This window comes from Palaemon carinicauda, chromosome 5, assembly GCF_036898095.1.
Source record: "Palaemon carinicauda isolate YSFRI2023 chromosome 5, ASM3689809v2, whole genome shotgun sequence".
NCBI classification, from domain to species: Eukaryota; Metazoa; Arthropoda; class Malacostraca; order Decapoda; family Palaemonidae; genus Palaemon; species Palaemon carinicauda.
In genome coordinates this window covers 111,238,306-111,258,743 of record NC_090729.1, presented here as the reverse complement: position 1 = coordinate 111,258,743, position 20,438 = coordinate 111,238,306, and the positions used below count along the sequence as shown (strand labels likewise).

General features: G+C 37.6%; 1 protein-coding gene across 3 annotated transcripts in view; it reads left to right on the top strand.

Moving 5' to 3' along the window:
- Positions 1–20,438, top strand: part of LOC137641395 (uncharacterized) — an 89,959-nt gene that overhangs the window by 48,812 nt on the left and 20,709 nt on the right. For 2 of the 3 annotated variants that reach the window (XM_068373915.1, XM_068373917.1), the window contains exons 2-4: positions 12,111–12,301; positions 14,906–15,013; positions 15,164–15,340. In XM_068373915.1, coding sequence (XP_068230016.1) covers positions 12,203–12,301; positions 14,906–15,013; positions 15,164–15,340 — 384 coding nt within the window. In that variant the 5' untranslated portion in view covers positions 12,111–12,202. Of the gene's footprint in view, positions 1–6,215; positions 6,542–12,110; positions 12,302–14,905; positions 15,014–15,163; positions 15,341–20,438 lie in introns of those variants that run through there. The other variant, XM_068373914.1, reaches the window with a different exon arrangement.

Genomic DNA, 20,438 nt, shown 5'->3' with positions numbered 1-20,438 from the left:
AAATACTTACTGTCTGTCCTAAGTACATAGATTCATTAGTAGTCTCTAGACTTCTAGAGGTTCATCCATAACCCTTATTTGGTTTCTGTCTGCATTTTCATTGAACGTTAGCTTAGTTTTACTCATATTCAATTTCAGGCCTACAAATTGCTTTCTTCAGATCTATAATCTTTCGCAATTCCTCTCAGCATTCACCAAATCTTAAGTTGTTAAGGTATTCCCTGTTAATTCCTACATTTTCCCAATTTAAATTTTTAAATACTTCTAAGCATGCAGTGAATAATTTAGGAGAGATAGGGTCTCCCTGTCCAACTCCTTAATCAATCGGAAGTTTTTCATTGTCTTTTCGTAGGTTTAGGATTGGTGTTACTACCTGTATAGATATCTTCAAAGTGTTCCAACATATGATTCAATAATTCCTTTAGGCCGGGAGCACACTAGCGACTCTGTGGCGCCACAAAGCCACAGCATCGTGTGGCGGGGATTTGGTCTCCCATAGGTTTCCATTGTTTTCAAGTTTTGCCGCGCAAACTAGCGACTGTGGCTCTCTGTCGCTCATCCCCGCCACAGGCGTGGCGTGGCTTTGTGGCGCCACAGAGTTGCTAGTGTGCTCCCGGTCTTAAAGTGCTTTCATTACTACTGAAGTTTTGACAGAATCAAAAACTTTCTCATAGTCTATAAAAACCATACATAGTGGTTTGTCATGCGCTGTTGATGTTTTCATTAGCTGTTTAATTAATACACGTGTATATCTTCCGAATCATTCTGTTAAATCAGTGAAGTTTAGAAGTTGAAGCTTGTTGTAAGTGCTTCTCTGTTATTATTATTATTATTATTATTATTATTATTATTATTAATTGCTAAGCTACAACCCTAGTTGGAAAAGCAGAATGCTATAAGCCCAGGGGCATCAACAGGGAAAATAGCCTAGTGAGGAAAGGAAACAAGGAAAAATAAAACATTTCAAGAAGTCTAACAACGTTTAAATAAATATTTCATATATAAACTTTTAATAATTTAACAAAACAAGAGGAAGAGAAATTAGATGGAATGGTGTGCCCGAGTAGAAATAATGAAACATCTGAGACGGTTCCAAATGTCACAGTAAGAGAAGTAAAGTAAGCATTAAAAGACATGAAAAGAGGCAAATGAGCAGAAGATGGCCTAACAATTGATTTAATTATGGAGGGAGGAGATTTCAGTGTAGTAAAACTGGTTGAACTCTACGCCAAATGTCTGCAAGAATGCTCTATACCTACAGCTTGAAAAAAAAAAAAAACTATAATTATACTAATTCACAAAACGGGAGACATAGAAGACCTTAAAAAATTACAAAGATCATATTAGGCTTAATAGAAAGACAGCTAAACTTTAATCAACCATGAGAGCAGGCAGGCTTTAGAAGTGGATATTCAACAACTGATCATATCGTTGTAATTGACAAACTAATGGGAAAATCAGTAGAGCATGACAAACCACTATGTATGGCATTTAAAGACTATGCGAAAGCTTTTGATTCTGTGAAAACATCAGCAGTAATGAAAGCCCTTCAAAAATAAGGAATAGAATAATCTTATGTTAGAACACTTGAATATATCTATACAGGAAGCACAGCATCTTAAAACTTCATATAGTGAGAAAATTCTTATTGAGAAAGGAGTCAGACAGGGAGACCCCATCTCTCCTAGATTATTTACAGCATGCCTAGAATAAATTTTTAAGAATTTAGATTGGGAAAATGTAGTTGATATTAATGGGGAATACCTTAACAACTTAAATTGGCAGATGACACAGTTATGTTTAGTGAATCATGATAGGAATTACATTAGATGATATAAGATTTGGATAAAGCAGAAATGTAGGACTGAAAATGAATAAGAGTAAAACCAAGATAATGTTAAATGAAAATGCAGGGACAACAAATAAGAGTTATGGACGGGTCTCTGGAGATTGTTAATGAATATCCGTACTGAGGACAAACAGTAAGTCTTTCCCCAGGACACGGGACCGAAATTAAAAGAAGGATAAGCATAGGATGGAGAGCATTTGGTAAACAAAATGAGATTATGAAAATTAAAATGGCACTTTCTCTATAAAGAAAGTATTTAATAAGACGGTCTTACCGGTATTAACTAACGCATCAGAACCAGAACCTTGGAGCCTTACTAAAGCCTTAGAACATAAGCTAGTTACAATTTAAAGAGCTATGGAAAGAATAATGATGGAAATTACATTAAGAGACAGAAAAGGAGCAACATGGATACGAGAGTAAACTAAGGTAAAGGATATTCTAACATGTAAGACAAATAAATGGTCATGGGCAGGTCATATAGCGAGAATGACAGACAAAAGATGGACATGAAGAATAACAGAATAGGTCACCAGAGATTGTCGAAAAAAAAAATCGGTGGAAGGAGAAGACGATGGATTGACAAACTAAGAAAGCGGACATGGACGGGCCCTGTAAGACCATAAACAGACGCAAGTGGAAGGATATGTCTGAGGTATTTGTTCTGCAGTGAACTAGTAGCTGCTGATGGTGATATATACTATGTATTTGATTTTTGTTTATATTTATGCATATATTTATATATGTATATCCAGGCACTTGTTCTTTATATATATATATATATATATATATATATATATATATATATATATATATATATATATATATATATAATGTGTGTATATATATATATATATATATATATATATATATATATATATAGTGTGTGTATATATATATATATATATATATATATATATATATATATATATATATATATATATATATATATATATATATATATATATAAATATAGTAGGTTGGTATTAGATAGATCATAATATACTCCATTTACTCATTTTATGTAACCTTATTAATACTTGTATGTTAATTCACATCCCACATGTCCTTTGGTTCAGTTTGTGGTTTGACTTACCTTGGTCTTGTCTGTTGCTTATTTTCTTCAAATTTGAAGTTAATTAATCTACCAATAATGAAAATGGGGGTTGGATTAACAGTGTTCTAATAGAATGAGAGAACATACATTTGCCGTGAGGCAAAAGCTATGTTAGTTTATCAAAGCTCGCAACGTACATTTGGTATTTCTATTTTCTTCACTTATTTTCGAACGAGTGGTTTGTCATGTGTATTTTTTTCAATTTATATATCTTTATTATGCTATTAAACATTTCTTCTTAATCGTTTAGGACGTCATTATTAATTTGTGCGCAGGATATTATTATCATTATTGTCGCTGTTATTCCCCGGATCTTTTTAGCCGGGTCGACCCACGGTCTAGGCCAAACATGGGTTGAAATACATGTGGTCTGACCGGTTCCTGTCTCAGCTCACCACTTCTGCTATGGTACATGGGAATGGAATGCAATACTGTACGCCCTGGGCCGCACGGTGTCAAAATTCACGTGTTTTGTATTGATATGATTAGGTTACACAGGTGTGTAAACAATACTTCTTTGAAGGGAGTGTGAGGTTGGGAGGTACCTTAATGTTGATGCGTAAAATCCAGGTTTCTTTTGATTGCTTTGCTTAATGCTGATGTGTAGAATATAGTATTTTATAATTAACATCCATGATTAGGTTAACATCTTATATTTGATTCCACAAGAGCCACTTAATATGGACTTGAACTTTTTAGTAATTGGAATTACAAACTTTCAAGTTTATAGTTAACAGTCGAAAAGGTAAACTCGTGAGTGTTTTTATGGCGTTTTTAATGTTCCAAACACTGTTGCTGGACACTTACATTCTCCTAAACGTTTCCACGTAAACCTGGAGAAATGTGAAAAGATGTATTTAATTTTTTTCCTCAAGATTATTACTTATCACTGACTATAGGATCTCTGTCAATGTCCTTAGCGAAGACAGGGTGATACAGTAGGCCTATGTTGGTTGATTATCTAGCAAAGAATCCTTAAAATGGTGTGAAAGCCGAACAAGTAAATCAGAAGACTTGAAATATGAAAAGAATTACCAGAGCTATGATAATTTTGCAAATGTATTTTATTTTCTTAAAGAGGGATCAGCCTACCTGAAATTCTTTAGGCGAAAAATACTAATTATAGTAATTTTAATTAGCTGTTTAGTGAAGAAATAGTTGCTGGGTTATTACGCAAATCTTAAACTCTATTCTAGCTTTAATAGGCACCCAGTGTAATTCAATTACTATATCAGTTATACTTTTTCTGGGTGGGACACCTTTTACCAGTCTTGCTCCTGTTTTTATTATTTTGTAATTTCTTAATTGCCCCCTTGGATAAATTATAGTAGATGGAGTTGCAGTAATCAAACCTATCCTGGCAATATAATCACAAGTTTCTTCACGGAATATTCATCCAAATATTTAGTTACATTAGCAGTGTTACTACATTATTTGTATGAGCATAGAGAGACAAATTACAGTCAAGAGATATTTCCATGTCACGAACTATATTGGATATCGGGACAGAGATGTTATTAACATTTATTTGGATGTCGTCTAAGTTTTTAAGCTGTTTTTCCTTCCAACGACCATAAACACTTTTATTTTCCTTTAGTTTTAATTGGTTAACTCATCCATTCCCTAACACTGGTAATAATTTTGTTTTTAAGTTTCTGTAGTATTATTAATGTCATTTATGGAGAAGTCAAATTGTGTATCATCCACGAAAAATGTAAATTTTACTCCATGCTGATCTGTAGTACTTATGAGTATTGATAGACCCATAGCGCAGATACAGAACTTAAGATCGGGCCTAGTACACTTCCCTTAGGGGTACCCCTCTGTCTAATGGTTCATATGGTAAATGAGAGTTTTCAATGTGTAGGCCTACACGTAGTTTCCGTCAACAAATGCGTAGTCTTTTAGATACTCAAAGGCTTGATCTTCAACGCCGATGGACTGTGAAGCACCAAGTAGCAGTTCATGCACAGCTGTATCAAAAATAGCAATAAGAGCGAGTAATATCAAGTTACCATATCTGTTCTTATCCATCCTTTCCAGCCTATTTACAACAGAACAACTAGCTGTCTCGGTAGAATGTAATTTTCTGTATGCTTCTATTCTTTCTAAACAACTAACTATACTCATTTTTTTTAATGAGACGCATTTGCACCAACTTGCAGCGGTGCCCTTTTAGCTCGGAAAAGTTTCCTGATCGCTGATTGGTTAGAATTATCTTGACCAACCAATAAGCGACCATGAAACTTTTCCGAGCTAAAATGACACCCCTGCGAGTCTCTGCAAATCTGCCTCGCTGAAAAGAATTGACCATAGTTAAAGAATTAGATTCTGTCACTTTTGAAATAAAAAACTGGGGGTGAATTAGGTCTGTATGAACATAATTCCTGATAATGTAGAGTACTTTTCAGAACCGGTGTAATTACAGCCACTTTCTCAGATTTAGGAAGTTCACACTCGTCAATACTAGTATTTACCATTATTGTAATTATGTCAGTAAGACTATAAAAGTTCCTCATCCAATTAATCGGGATATTAAGTATTATTTTTACCCTCAATAATCCTGGTGACTCCATCCTTTGTTATATTATTATATCTCGTTAGTATTATCTTAGTACTCTATGCAGTAGCCTACTAATCTGAAATTGAATATTTGTAAATGAGCTAATTGTATTTTCTATTTTGATTTTAAAGAATTCTGGAAATTGATTCGCCAGTTCATGATCGTTATAGCCTTCTGGTAAGTTTTTTTTCCTCTGACGTTTCCAGTTGACTGACACAATTAATTATTTCCACTGCAGTATCAATTTCCGTTAATCTATCCTGAAAGCATAACCATTATATGTTAGTAACAGGAGAAGGGTTTGCAAAATATTCGAGTAACTTTAACTTGTGGGAAACAGTTAATTACTTGTTATGAATTTATTGACTTACAGTAAATGCTGTATTGTTAAAATCAATAGTTTGTTATTGAAATAAAAGTACCGTTGCTAGAGCTAATTATTGGTTAAAAGCAATGCTTTATTCGTAGAACCAATCATGGAGGAGTATTCGAGTAATTAGTGAGAAACTGTTAATTGCCTCATGAATTTTTTGACTTCGAATTAATGCTGTACTGTTAAAATCAATAGTTTGTTGTTGAAATAAAAAATACCGTTTTTATAAGTAATTATTAACTAATAGTATATGGTTAAAATTAATGTTTTCTTGATAAAACCAATCATGGAGGATAATGATACACCCCTGGACCCAGAATGGCAAATCAGAAGAAGAAGAAGCAGCTAATGGCGAATTCCAGGTTGTCGCAACGAGAAAAGACGTTAAAATCGAGTCACGTATTCGATTAAGTAACTTATCTGTGATAATTTTGTCGATTTTAGTCCATGTCCCACTCGAAATGATGCATGAATATGCCAAAGGGCTGAAACAGGGCAGCAGGGGAACTGTAGGAAAACCCTTTGGCGTGAGGAAGTTCAGAACCCTTGAGGAAGTGCAAGCCTGTCTGGAGCAGTACCAAGAGGAGACAGTCACACATTTCATCAAATATAATAGAGACAAACAGTTCGGCAATGAAGGTTGGGTTCCTGCATTTATAAACTATTTATTCCGTATTTTGCTGTTTTTAATCGTCCTATGATGGCCGGAAGTGTTTTTTTTGGGTGGCCTACGTTTAGGATATTCAATAGAAGGCTCATTAAAGGCTAGGGGTATCGTAAGTTTATTTGGCGAGGAATGGGTCTTATTTAGACATTAAATTACTCTGTTACAGTTAAAAAATATGACGATGTATGGTAAAAATGCTCGTGTGGGTGTATGTATGATAGCGGTCACTTGTATGTATTATTATGGCTAACTTGGAATACGGCAGTGTAAGTGGGGTCGCAGGGGGCGCCACGCCCCTCCCTGTTATTTAAGTAGGTAAGGACACGGCTTATAGGTTAGGTTAGGGGAGAAAGTTTAGGTTAGTTAATGTCCATTTTTAATCCACGCAGGAGGAATTGGCTGCTGATATACAAATGCTCCTGACCATATATGGTAAGAATGCTTGTGGGGGGTGTATGTATGGTAGCGACCACCTGTACGTATGATGACGGCCGGCTAAGAATACGGCAATGTGAGGGGGGTCACAGGGTTGTGGTAGCCCCTCTGTTAATTAAGTAGTTAAGGACCTGCCGTGTAGGTTACGTTAGGGGGGAAGTTTAGGTTAGGTGCTGTTCTTGTTTAGAGGTTTTTCAGAAAAACTTACACCGTTTTTGTAGTTCAGCGGCCACGTCTTATAAACGACTAGGAAATGGGAAGAAAATTCCCAATTTCTATGCACGCGGGAGGAACTGGCCGGTGATATACAAAGGCCCCTTGCGTGTGTTCTTTTGTAAGGAAGCTTAAGTCGGAGAAACTTTTGTTTTTGACCCTCCCCTTTCCCAATATGTGCATCGCAATGCTATCATAGGTAATTCAAAGGGTTTTCTGAATTCATGTAGTATCTTATATCTCAAAGCTGACTGGTAATATAGCCTGTGGTTGGAATGGGGTGTGTGAAGCCCCAGGCGAATTAACATTACATTTACTAATTTAAGATAGCATGTGTTACGTTCGTTTTAGAAACTTATACTGATGCACTCTGATATGGAGGGGCTCCAGGCTAGGATTTGGAATGTGAAGTTCCAATGCTTAAGAATGTCTGCGTCACAAGCCAGAAGTATCCTCGGTCCGGATGTTGCAATTCGTGCCGACTTTGTTCTGAAAGCATAAAACAAGTTAAACAACAGTTATATTCAATTTCCAAAGTGTATTTCATACTGGCCGCACATCAGTTTTTTTTTCTTCATTATATCTAGTCCAAGGTAACCTATGTCTCGTAAAATTGGTGATAGGGTAAATATTTACCAAAGACTTGGAAAAATTTTGTTTTTCATATGTAGAACCAGAGCTGATATTACTGTAGACAAGGCTTATTGGATGATATCTAATACATGAATTTTTCACAAACATGAAATTCAATGTCACCAGTGAGCAGATATTGAAAAATTTCATATTTTTTTCCTTATGGGGTATGAGGAGGGAAGTTAATATTAACTTTGGTGGTACTGTATTAGAAGTACTGATACTTTGTGGGCCTACATTATCTAAGTTCTTTAACTTGAAGCTTAGTCTGGCACATAAGTTTCTTTCAACCAGAGGCTTTTTTCATGTCTTTTGAATCTCTTGTCATTGACAATAAACCAAGTTTTTATTTAGGAAAACTTGGATACCTTTTATTCTCCAATACAGTAGTCGTATTTTCAGTCTCGTCCCACTTTTTCTATTGTATTACATTGTGAGAAACTGGCTGTGATGCCTATAACACAATAAGTGGAAGCCAATAAATTTAAACACTTATGAGTGTCATAAATATGAATTTGATTGAGGAATTTGTATTCATTTGGCTAAAACCAATATTAATGACACTTGGCATATAATCTCCATTGAATGCAAAGGGATTTTGATGTATGACAATCTATTTTTGGGTGAGATAGCCATGTTGTCCTGATGGAAGACCATTTAGATATTTTCATCCATGTTTTAAATTAGTTTCTTGTAAGTACAATTTCTGAAAGAGAGAGAAATAGTGAATCCTACAATCTGTAGAGAGAATCTTAAGAACTATGCTGAATAAATTGTGATTTAATTGAGGTAAGCAACATAAGGTAACTTTGGGAATCGTCTTCTGGGTCTCTCGCCTTGAAAGACCCTAAATTGTAGTTATTTCTACACTAATACAAACCTCTGAGTCATTTAAATGGGTTACTCCTTGTCTTTTTTTCTACAACCAGGCAATCAAAAGAAAAAAGGGGTTTGATTGCATCATAATACGATTGCTAAACAACCATAGTGCATGACACGCTCCACTACTCTCCAGTTCGTCATGTTAAGAGAACATATCCCTTCCTCTCTCTTATCTAGACATCCGCATTTACCATGCATACCCTTATACTGTAATGCTAGTGCTTGTGCCTTGTGTGTTTCTTAATTGTTCACTGCCACTTGCATTACTATGATTATCTGTGAGTTAGGAGTGAGTGCAATTATGGCTAATAAGCCCAATATCTTGTGTTCATGCCCTGGCCATGATTGATGTCCCTGTGGCACCATCGTGAGTCGCTTAGATGTTGATCTGCATCCTGTTTGAAAATTTGTCATTTTTGTGATTTCTTATTGGAAAAATGTAAAATCATTTCAACTGTCTAGGAAACAAAATTGACCGAGAGTTCTCTTGTTTGTTCTCATGCCAGAACAATCCTTTTATCATTTAAATAGAAGTGTTATTTCAGTGCAAGTGCGAAAGGCCATTAAAAAATTATTGAAGTAGTTATAATTGTTGATGGATGGTGTGGGGAAGCCCCACCTATTTGTCTGTCAGCTAGACTAATCACTTTTGACTTTGAGCACAAGCTACTGCTTGTACTCTTGCTGCCTCTACAAATTTGTCTTATTGATATTTTCATCTTTGCAGCGTGTATGCTTATTACCTAATGGAATCCCTCGAGTGATCAAATCTGTTGGTCTGAGTTCTCTACCATCTGGACGGTACAACAAGATTCTGCCTCCTGCGTTCTTAACATATGGTTCAGCATATGGAACAATCTCCTCTACCCATTAATCCCTTAGTGGCTGCACTGATGGCAGGACTTTCCATGGAGAAATTCGGAGCAGAAGACTCCATATTTTTTACTATCAAGTTGTTGGTAATGGATGCTCCAATAGCCAATCTTTAGGGGTTCTCCTGGGTCGACCAGTGGTTGGTGGTGGTGACATATTTTGCCCATTCCCAGGATTTATAATATTCCGATACTTTGGAAAAGTACAAGAAGCTGATACTACTGTATCTGGTAGAAAGGCAGTGACCTTTTCAAGCACACTAGTCCAGTAATCAATGGGCCAACTGACTCCTGAAGATGAGGTAGATTCCCTCTCCAGCTTAGATCAGGGGCAATGGTGGAACTGAATAGCCCCTCAGTGTTGGAGGTCACGTCACTCTTTCCGAAGTGGTGTTGAGGCAATGGTGGCAAAGTAGATGATGGGTACTTAATACTGCTACTGTTGGGTTGTTAGTGAGGTACATTCTAGGTTGAATGTCCTTACAGATCAGTTCAGTTGCCAAAGGAAAGTCGTAAGGTCTTAGTTCCTGAAACCTTGCGGGACAGTAGGGCTTGAGCTTTTCTTCCAGTCATCCAGGTTCTCTGAGGGAATTATAGTTTATCTCATCAGTTCTCAGGATGATCTTAAGAGATCCAAAACCTTGTGGTATCTCGATCTGACAGCTCATCGAGTGGGTCCCAAGAGAGATATAGCTTAGCATTCATTTTCGTTGTCAGGTGCTCCTTTACAGATACTTCCATTCTACGTAGTTACTATACAGTGCTTCATGGATTAAGACCTCCAACATCTATGAGTGAGTGGCAATCTCGTGTAGCTTTGAGAAAGAGATCTAGATATGTGTGCAGTCCTCTGCAACTATCTACCAGGGAAGTAAATCATTCTTTATGATGGAGGTCATAGAAGGTATATCACTCTGGCTACAGCATCTTTTCAGCAGATTGCATACTTTCTTGCCTTTCTTAGCCAAAGAAGCTCCTCAGTAGGGTTTAAATCTCTCCTCCTCCCTCAGGAGTGTTCCATGCATTTTAAGCATTGCTGCTCACCCCAATCTCTCAGGCACTAGCATATATATTATTCTCTTCCCTTGAGAAGGTCTTCAGCAGTTGTCTTTTCCTCAAGACCTTTTCTCTCTTAATTAGTATCGACCAAGTAGTAAATATGGTAGGAGAGTTTCACAGGTTCTCGTCATGTAGATTTTGGAGGGATGGGTTTCTGTCACTTTTATTGTTATAGTGATCCTGGTTACGAAGACCCAGTACCTTTTCAATCCTATCCCTTGCAGGTGACATTGACAGTGATCATGAAAACTATTGTGCCCAATGCGGAGCTCGCAATACTGCGTGAAGAAGAGTCATCTCAGGCCTGAGTGTTGCAGACCTTTCGTTAGCCTTGGCAGGAACAAGAATTAAATGTCAAAGGTACTATATCCTGCTGTTCAATGCAGCACTAGTTGGAGTGGACATTTTCATCTTGAGCAAGAGCTCACAGCCTTGTTGGTAATCTTCCAGAAGTATCTGTCAATGTATTAGAGGCAGAAGGGATGTCTGAAAGCATCATACCATCTTCACCTCTGTGTACCCTACTTAGCCCTTGGACCCTCTTCCCAGGGTCCTGTGGTGGTGGCGGCTCATGAAGTTGTGTAAGTTTTCCAGCTCCCTCACAGTACAAATGTATTGTGTCAAAGGTAATGCATTTGGCATAAGTTTTGAGGAGAGGTAGAATGACTAGCTCTTTTACTTCTTTCTTCCCCTACCCCCCTCTTGACGGGTGGCATCAACTGCAATTGTAATGACTTAGATTGGACATCTTAATACTGGAGAGTTATGTGACAGTGCCTGTCTACCAAGAAGCAACTCCTTACAAGGGGAAGATGGATTAGTGTCTGGCCAAACACATTTCTCATGATGGGCCAGGTTTGATACTTCTGTTATCATCTCCCTTAACAAGGATATAGGTTTACTGTTACATAATACTTGCTTCTTTTTAAATAAATACTGGCTAAGGGGCTAACATCTTCTCTATCTTTATGATAGCCATTGGGGGTTATAAAGTTAACTATCTTGCTCCAACATGGGTCTAGAAAAAATGGCACATCCAGGGAAAAAAAAGAATCTTAGTTTTGTTGCTAGGGACTTCCTCCCACCAAAAAGTGTGTCCTATTTTAAAAGGATGAAAGGTTTGTTTTCATGTCTGAACAAATGACAAATTTTTAAAATAATTTGTTTTTATAGCTTTACAACTTTAGTCCTTCATTGAACTTCCCCCTCAACCACCCATCTTTAGTCATGAGGCCAATGTTCAAAAGTGCTTTGATGTAGTCAGGCAGGTGTATAGTTCCTCCATATCCACCTGTTGTTACTTACCGTAGTTATTAAATCTCGTTAATGATTCAATGGCCATCCAGCTTGTTCCAAAGATTCTCCTAGGAAAAATACAAATTACTTTTAGAATATATTTTTTTGCAAGTTTAATTTGAATGAAGTTGATTTATTCTTACCATTACAGATTATGTACCAAATGTGGAGAGGGGCCGCATCCACTATTGGTCACATACGGGCAAGTCAGGTGTCCCTATTGAATATGATGGAGTTCCCTTTATGCACGTTGGTCGATGGGTCTTGATGTGTCATCAAGGACATGACATCAATAAGCGTCACAAAGAGAAATATCAAATTCGCAAGACAGTAGAGCATCAGGTAAGTTGTTCTTGTATATTTACTGAGGATATTCATTACCATGAGAAAGAAAACTATGAAAGGCAGATTTTTTATTAACTCTGTCATGACAAAGATTAACATTATTAAAGTACTGCAGTATAGGCCTATGTGATAATAGGTGGAGGGGAGCAGTCACATGTGAGTAGCAAGAAAAGCTCCGAAAATCTTTTAGAACTTGCCTAGATGTAACCTAGAATAGGTTGCAATTAAAACACCAAGTTAATAAGATAGAAGAGAATAGATAGAACTCATATGTCTCTAACCCCTTAAAGGGAAAACCAGAGATGAGAAGATTGTTGGTTGTGATTTGTGACAATATTTATCATAAAGAATTAAATGTAAACTTGCTGCTGGAGCTGTAGATGTTAATTATGAAAAAAGGAAATCATGAATAATTTCAATGAATCTTACCCTTGAATAATAAGATGCTATTATTTCTGAAGTTCCAACTTTACAACCTTATAAGGAAAATAAAGATTAATAAACATTACCTTAGGAGGATTTAGCTAGCCCTGAGTCTCAAATTTTTACCACATTGACAAGCCTGATACAGTACCTCATTATGGTGGCCTATGCCTATATGTTAACGTCCTTGCCTGGTGATCGCCAGACTGGGGTTCGAGTCACGCTCGAATTCGCTAGTTTCTTTGGTCGCTGCAACCTCATCATTCTTGTGAGCTAAGGAGCGGGTGATTGGGGGAGCCTTTAGGTATACCTGCTGAGTCATCAGCAGCCATTGCCTGGCCCTCCTTGGTCCTAGCTTGGGTGGAGAGGGGTCTTGGGTGCTGATCATATGTGTATATATGGTCAGTCTCTAGGGCATTGTCCTGCTTGATAGGGCAATTTCACTGTCCCTTGCCAATGCCATTTATGAGCGGCCTTGTCCCATCTCTGGTACAATGAACAATCCAGACTCAGGCTGGAAAATGTCTCAGGCTAACTCTTGCTCGATATTATCTCTCAAAGATGTTCCTGATCATACAAACAAATAGTTATTCTGTTCCATAGAGCAGTGAGAGTTTCTCATAAAACAAGTAACTGGGACATAACACCCCCCCCCCCCCTTTATGTTCAAGAGCTCTGGCTGCTCTGGAAAAAGGTAGTCAATGACACTTCTTTTCTCAATGTATAAAGAATATGAGAACCTATGCTTCCTCGGGAAGCGTTGCGAAGGACCCCCATTGAGGATATGACCTAGATGGGCTTGCTGAAACTGTAGGGTTCTGCAAAGCCACTCCATTATACTAGTCTCCAAAACCACAATGTTTGTGAGCTTTGGAACATTCTGGTAGAATTTATTTAGGAGCACCGTCTCGTTTTGATGGAGGTAAACTATCATAGGAGCCTGTTTATCCTCATGGGAAGCATCGCTAGGGACCCCTCCTTGAGCACGTGATTCATGTGGGTTTGCTGCAATCTCAGCGTTCTACAAAACCAGACATTAATATGTCCTCAAACTGGTGGATAGAAAGGAAACCAACCGTTGGACATTTACCTTAAAGATGGTACTTCAAGTCTTAAGACATCATCTCAATGGGCTTTGTGGTGACAGCTCTATTATGACCTAAATGATAGTTCCGATAAGACGTGCCAGTTCCAGCCCCAGGCCTCATTATTTCGACATTCTTGGCTAGAAAGATCGCTAGGCGAATAATGTTCTTCATTGGACTTGAAGTTTGGCTTGGGGTTTTTCACCCCAATGCAAGTAAGTGTGCCTCAATTTCTTTATTATTTATTGAAATGATAAAATATTGCACTCCTGTTTATCATGTAACACTTTGTTCATACCATTTCACCCTTGGCAAAAACCACCTTTTAGGAACTGAATGAGCACCCTTGTCTCGTTATGAGCCGGCTGCTCCGTTCACTGGCGGTTCTCTTAGATCATTAAATACTGTTATTATTAGTATTTGTATCAGAGGTTTTTTTTTATCAAGAATTGGAAGTTTGACCATGTCTCTTTACTGGCCCGCCACACTATCCTCTATGATTCATGTTAATATTAAGTCTTGCCATTACTTATAGTATTTAGATCTTCCAGAGATGAAGGGTTTACCTCGTCACTTCATGGAGACTTCCTCCCTCCTAAGGAAGACTCCCCATGTAAATGACCCAGAAGTTCGTACCTGCGTAGGAATAAACGACAAGTTCCTCCCTCCTAAGGAAGACTCCCCATGTAAATGACCCAGAAGTTCGTATCTGCGTGGGAATAAATTACAAGTTTTATTTAGTTTGTATTTTTCCTAGCTATACTGTACAAACCTGAGTCATTGACCAAAGGTCCCGCCTCAACCGCCCCGCAAGTCTTTGACCTGGTGAGTGTTATGAGGAGGCGCGGTGAGCAACCTCCCGCTTACTCCTTGTGCATGCACTGCATTTACCCAACATGAAGCATGATGTAATCAACCAAAATTTTGATTAGCTGGTCATAAAAAACATGATTAGTAGCAACCCCATATAAATGAGTTGGGTTTGTATAGCTAGGAAAAATACAAATTATTTAAAATTTGTGTTTTAAATATTCTGTCATACTGTAGTTTTTGTGTATTATTTTGAAAATAGACATTTTATTTCTATTTCCAGGAGAGTGGAATTACGCCAAAGACAAGAAATCGATCTCAGATTACAAAGAAAGTAAACTGCCCAGCAGAAATCTATGTTGCCCATATTATGAAATTTCCACAACATAAGGTATGATTTTTTTTTTTTTTTTAGTATATTGTATAAATAATGTGCATGCATTCTAAGTCTTACTTTGCAATTTATGATAACACTATTTGCTGATATAAATTTGGAGTTTTTTGCCCTTGCTTGTTTGAATTAAAGTTATTTTTTTTATAGGTTCCTAGTGCCTTATTGGCAATCAATTCAGTACCTACAGATCACATGAGAAAACTTACTAAAAAGAGTATAATATCAGCATTTAATAGAGGTCCTAAGAAATTCACAAGAGAATCCTGGTATTATGTGAGACTTCCAGATCCATCATCTCATGAGGGACATCCTGTGCTAGGGCTGGTAAGTTATATTTTATTTATGATCTTGTTGATATTAAGCCTCAAGATAGTAGCATTATTAAAAAAAAATTGATTTTGTCCTTTTCTAGAGATATACAAAAGAAGGGAGAAGGATGTTTAATAACTACCTGGGGTTCAAAGTACTCATGCTTAAATAACATGAATAACTCCTTATTGTACAGTAATCATTTTATTAAGTTTTTAATATACAGCTTAGGGATATAGTAATGCTTATATACTGTGTGTAGAGCTTGATTTTTGCAAAATAATTTTGTATTTTTGTTTGTATTTTCATAATAGATAAGTTAATTCTGAGAGAGAGAGAGAGAGAGAGAGAGAGAGAGAGAGAGAGAGAGAGAGAGAGAGAGAGAGAGAGAGAGAGAGAGAGAGAGAGAGAGAATATGTGTGTGTGCGCAAAGTGAATGTTGCAATTTTGTTTGTATTCCTCACCATTTGTATAATAGATAAGTTTTGAGAACTTTGTTATCCATGATTGATGATTATTGTATAAATAAAAAGTTTTTAATATTCAGTTTAGGGATATAGTAATGCTTATATACTGTGTGGCTAGCTTGATATGTGCAAAATAATTTTGTATTTTTGTTTGTATTTTCATAATAGATAAGTTAATTCTGAGAGAGAGAGAGAGAGAGAGAGAGAGAGAGAGAGAGAGAGAGAGAGAGAGAGAGAGAGAGAGAGAGAGAGAGAGAATATATGTGTGCGCGCGCAAAGTGAATGTTGCAATTTTGTTTGTATTCCTTCCCATTTTTATAATAAATAAGTTTTGAGAACTTTGTTATCCATGATTGATGATTATTGTATATTTAAAGGAAACCCAATATGCTAGACTTTATTCATTTGAGGTTTCATAATCTGGTTGATCATGGTATGATGATAGATTTTTCATGAGGCACTGTAACACTAAGGAAACACTAAAGAAGGGAGGAAGCATCAAGTTGATGAAAAGACTTGGAACAGGGCATCAACAAATAATTGCTTTAAAGGAGGAAAATTAAAATAACAAAAGAGAGAGTGATAAAAATTGCAGAGGATTTCTATACAATACTTTACAATAGTAATATAGGATTTAACTTTGCCAATATTAATAATGAAACACTTGAGCAGGTACCAAATATAACTGTAGGAGAAGTAAGGAAGGCCTTAAAAGTCATGAAAAGAGGCAAAGCAACATTGGAAGATGGCATAACAATTGATTTAATAATAGGTCGAGATTTCATGATATAATAGTAACTACTCGCTGAATTTTACACAAAATGTTTGCAAGAATGCTCTATACCTATAGCGTGGAAAATTTTTATCATATTCACAAAATGGGAGTCGTATAAGACTTAAAAATTTACTGCCCAATAAGTTTACTCTCCGTATTATATAGAATATTTACAAAGATCATATTAGGCCAAATAGAAAGACAACTAGACTTTAATTAATCAATATACAGTGAACCCTCGCTACTTCGCGGTTCGACAATCGCGGATTCACCACTTCGCGGGGTTTTCCCATAACCCATATATATATACATATCGCGGATTTTCCGGAAAATTCGAAAATACCGCGAAATCTGAAGACAACCAAATACGATATTTTGTTACCTGTAATTCCATTAATACTGTAATTAGTAATATCTGCTCTTACTGATTGTTCATTGCATTACATATGATATATAATTCAGCACAGAAAGAAATAAAACACGAAAAGAGAATGTGATCATACGATAATTCAGTACGTAGTAAAATTAAATCGAACATGAAACGCAAATCAGATGCAGTCATACCATATTAGAATGGTGTGTACTGTAATGGCTGTGCTTCTTTTCCATGAATCTTTTGTATGTATACGTACGTAGTACAGTACTGCATCCAATAATATTCTTTGTTGCAAAAATCACATTTCGAATACTGTAAGCGTACGAGAGAGAGAGAGAGAGAGAGAGAGGCGTAAAATAGCGTACGTAAATTTTTATTATTATTGTTATTATTATTATTATTGTTGTTGTTGTTAATAAAATTATTATTGTTATTATTATTAATCATTATTATTATTATTATTACTGTACAGTATTATTATCATTATTTATTATTATTACGGTATTGTACTTAATCTACGTACGTTCATTATGCGTGGGGCATCTTCTATGAGTAACCAACGCACCATAGTACTGTAAGACGGGTTGTGATTGGTTCAAGCGCTGATAGATGACGAATCAAAACTCAAGTTTTGTTATCTAGCCTGTGATTGGTGTTTTGCCCGCATGTTCTACCCGCAGCATCAAAGTTCTCGCGGGGCTGGATCGTTCACTTTCTCTTTCCGCGTATTGCTGAGTAGACGTTCTTAAGTTTGTGAAGTTTAATCTGTGCTGTGTGCGACTGTTTTAAGTTGAACTTTTTGTTGAACTTTCTGTTAAATCCTACTGTACAATGCCTCCCAAGCGTTCTGCTTCTAGTAAGGCTGGTAGTGAGCCTAAACGCCACCGAAGGATGATGACGATAGCTGAGAAGGTTACGCTTCTCGACATGTTAAAAGATGGTAGAAGTTACGCGGCCGCCGGCCGCCATTTTGGCATCAACGAATCCACCGTTCGCTATATCAAAAAGGACGAGGCGAACATTAGAAAGACTGCTGCAATCACCTTTAGCAGATCAGCGAAGCGAGTCGTTACAACGCGTAATAAAACGATCGTACGCATGGAAGGTGCTTTAGCTGTGTGGATTGCCGACTGCCGGAAGAAGAACATAGCGTTGGATACGAACACCATCCAAACAAAGGCTTTGAGCTTATATGAGAATTTTGCTGCAAAGGAACCTAAAGACGACGACGGCAACCATGCTGAAGATGATGATGATGCAGATGATCCTCAACCAGGGACATCCACTGATTCCCAGCCTCAGAAACGTTTTTCCGCAAGCAAAGGATGGTTCGCGAAGTTTCAGAAACGCTTCGCCCTGAAAAGCGTTTCCCTGCATGGGGAGTCTGCTTCCGCTGACACTGCCGCTGCTGAAACTTACGTGAACCAGACTTTCAAGAACATTATCGCTGAAGGTGGATACAAGCCGGAACAAGTGTTTAATATGGATGAAACCGGCTTGTTTTGGAAGAGAATGCCGTCGCGAACTTTCCTGTTCAAAGAGGAAGCCAAAGCCTCTGGCTTTAAGGCATTCAAGGATCGCGTTACCCTCGTGATGTGTGGCAATGCTGCTGGATTTTTGTTAAAGGCGGGGCTTATTTATAAGTCGAAAAATCCTCGCGCTTTGAAAAATAAAAATAAGAATCTCCTTCCCGTGTACTGGATGCATAATCAAAAAGCATGGATTACGAAGATGCTGACCTCCAACTGGTTCCACCAGTGTTTCATCCCGCAAGTCCATGAATATCTCTTAGAGAAGGGCTTGCCATTCAAGATCCTTCTCCTTATGGATAACGCTGGTGGACACGCAACTGACCTGTCGCGTGAGGGCGTTCAGGTTGAGTTCCTGCCACCCAACACCACGTCATTAATTCAACCGATGGACCAGGGGGTTATCAGGGCGTTCAAGGCCCTCTACACGAAGAATACCTTGGCGGACCTCGTTGCGTGTGTGGATGCTGCCCAAGATGACGAGGATGAAGATTTCAACTTGAAGGCGTACTGGCGGCAGTACACCATAGCCACGTGCCTGCAGAATATTCAAAAGGCACTTCAAGAGATGAAACCTGCAACCGTGAATGCGAGCTGGAAGAAGCTGTGGCCTGATATTGTTTACGACGACAAGGGATTTACTCCGTCGGAAATCCAACACTCTGCAATACGGAAATCTGTGCAGTTGGCTGCCATAATTGGAGGTGACGGGTTTGGCGACATGACGACTGAAGACGTCGACGAGTTGTTGGACTGCCATTCCCAGCCCCTAACTGACGCAGACCTCGAAGACCTGACGAAATCGGCAAGTGAGGAAGAGAGTGAGGGTACCCAGGAAGAGACCCAAGAAAATGTCGAAGAAACGGGCTTAACATTAGAACGGCTTGCCAAGTTCTGCAACCATATGAAGGAGGCGAAAGAAATGTTACAAGAGTGGGACGAGGATATGGTTCGCTCGATGCAATTCTCAAATAAGGTCGATGACATCATGACTCCCTACAGGATGCTCTTGGATCGAAAAAAGAAGCAGCGGCAACAACTTCCGATCACAATGTTCTTCCAGCCTCGCAAAAAAGAGCCAGTTCCTCCTGCTAGTACGCCTTCGGAAGAAATTGAAGAAGTTTCCCAGGAAGAAGTTGAAGAGGTGTCCCAGGAAAAGACACCTCCGTCTGAAGAGACGTAAAATACTATCATTGACTGCACAGTAGAACACATCATCAGCTTCATCATCATCATTTCTACTGTGCAGCAAATTCATCGCCATCGTCATTCAAGTTTTTCTTGAACTTCTTTTGTGGTGAGTACAGTAACAATCTTTATTTTTTACTTTAACCTGTTTTATAGTTTAGTAATGTACGTACTGTATGCATTAAGTTAAAGGGAAGGTTTTAAAAGTCTACATGTTGTAACCTATCATATTTTTTTTGTTTAAAATTTACATTCGTACGTAAAACAATCTCTCTCTCTCTCTCTCTCTCTCTCTCTCTCTCTCTCTCTCTCTCTCTCTCTCTCTCTCTCTCTCTCTCTCTCTCTCTCTCTCTCTCTCTCTCTCAAATTGTTTTCCTGCTTTGCTACGTACAAGTACTGTATAATTTATATTTGTAAGGTAACATATTTTGTAAATGCTTTTACTGTAAATACTGTATGTACTGTATCATTATTTATCACTATCATCATGCGCGTTAAATGCCTTGTTTGTTCTGAGCGTGGTTGTTTACTGAGCGTACACGCCGTCGTTTCAGGCGGCGTCATAAAGAAAAAGATTTCTTTTGGAAGTCCTAAGAAAAATACGTAAACTAAAACATTGGTAATAAAAAAATCAACATACAGTACTGTATAATCAATATAATCGATGCAAAAACTAACCTATACATATATGTGTACACTAAATGAGTTTGTTTCTTCATTATGATCAGAGATGAACGTAAACAAAACATTGGTTGCCATTTTTTATCGTGCTTTTTAG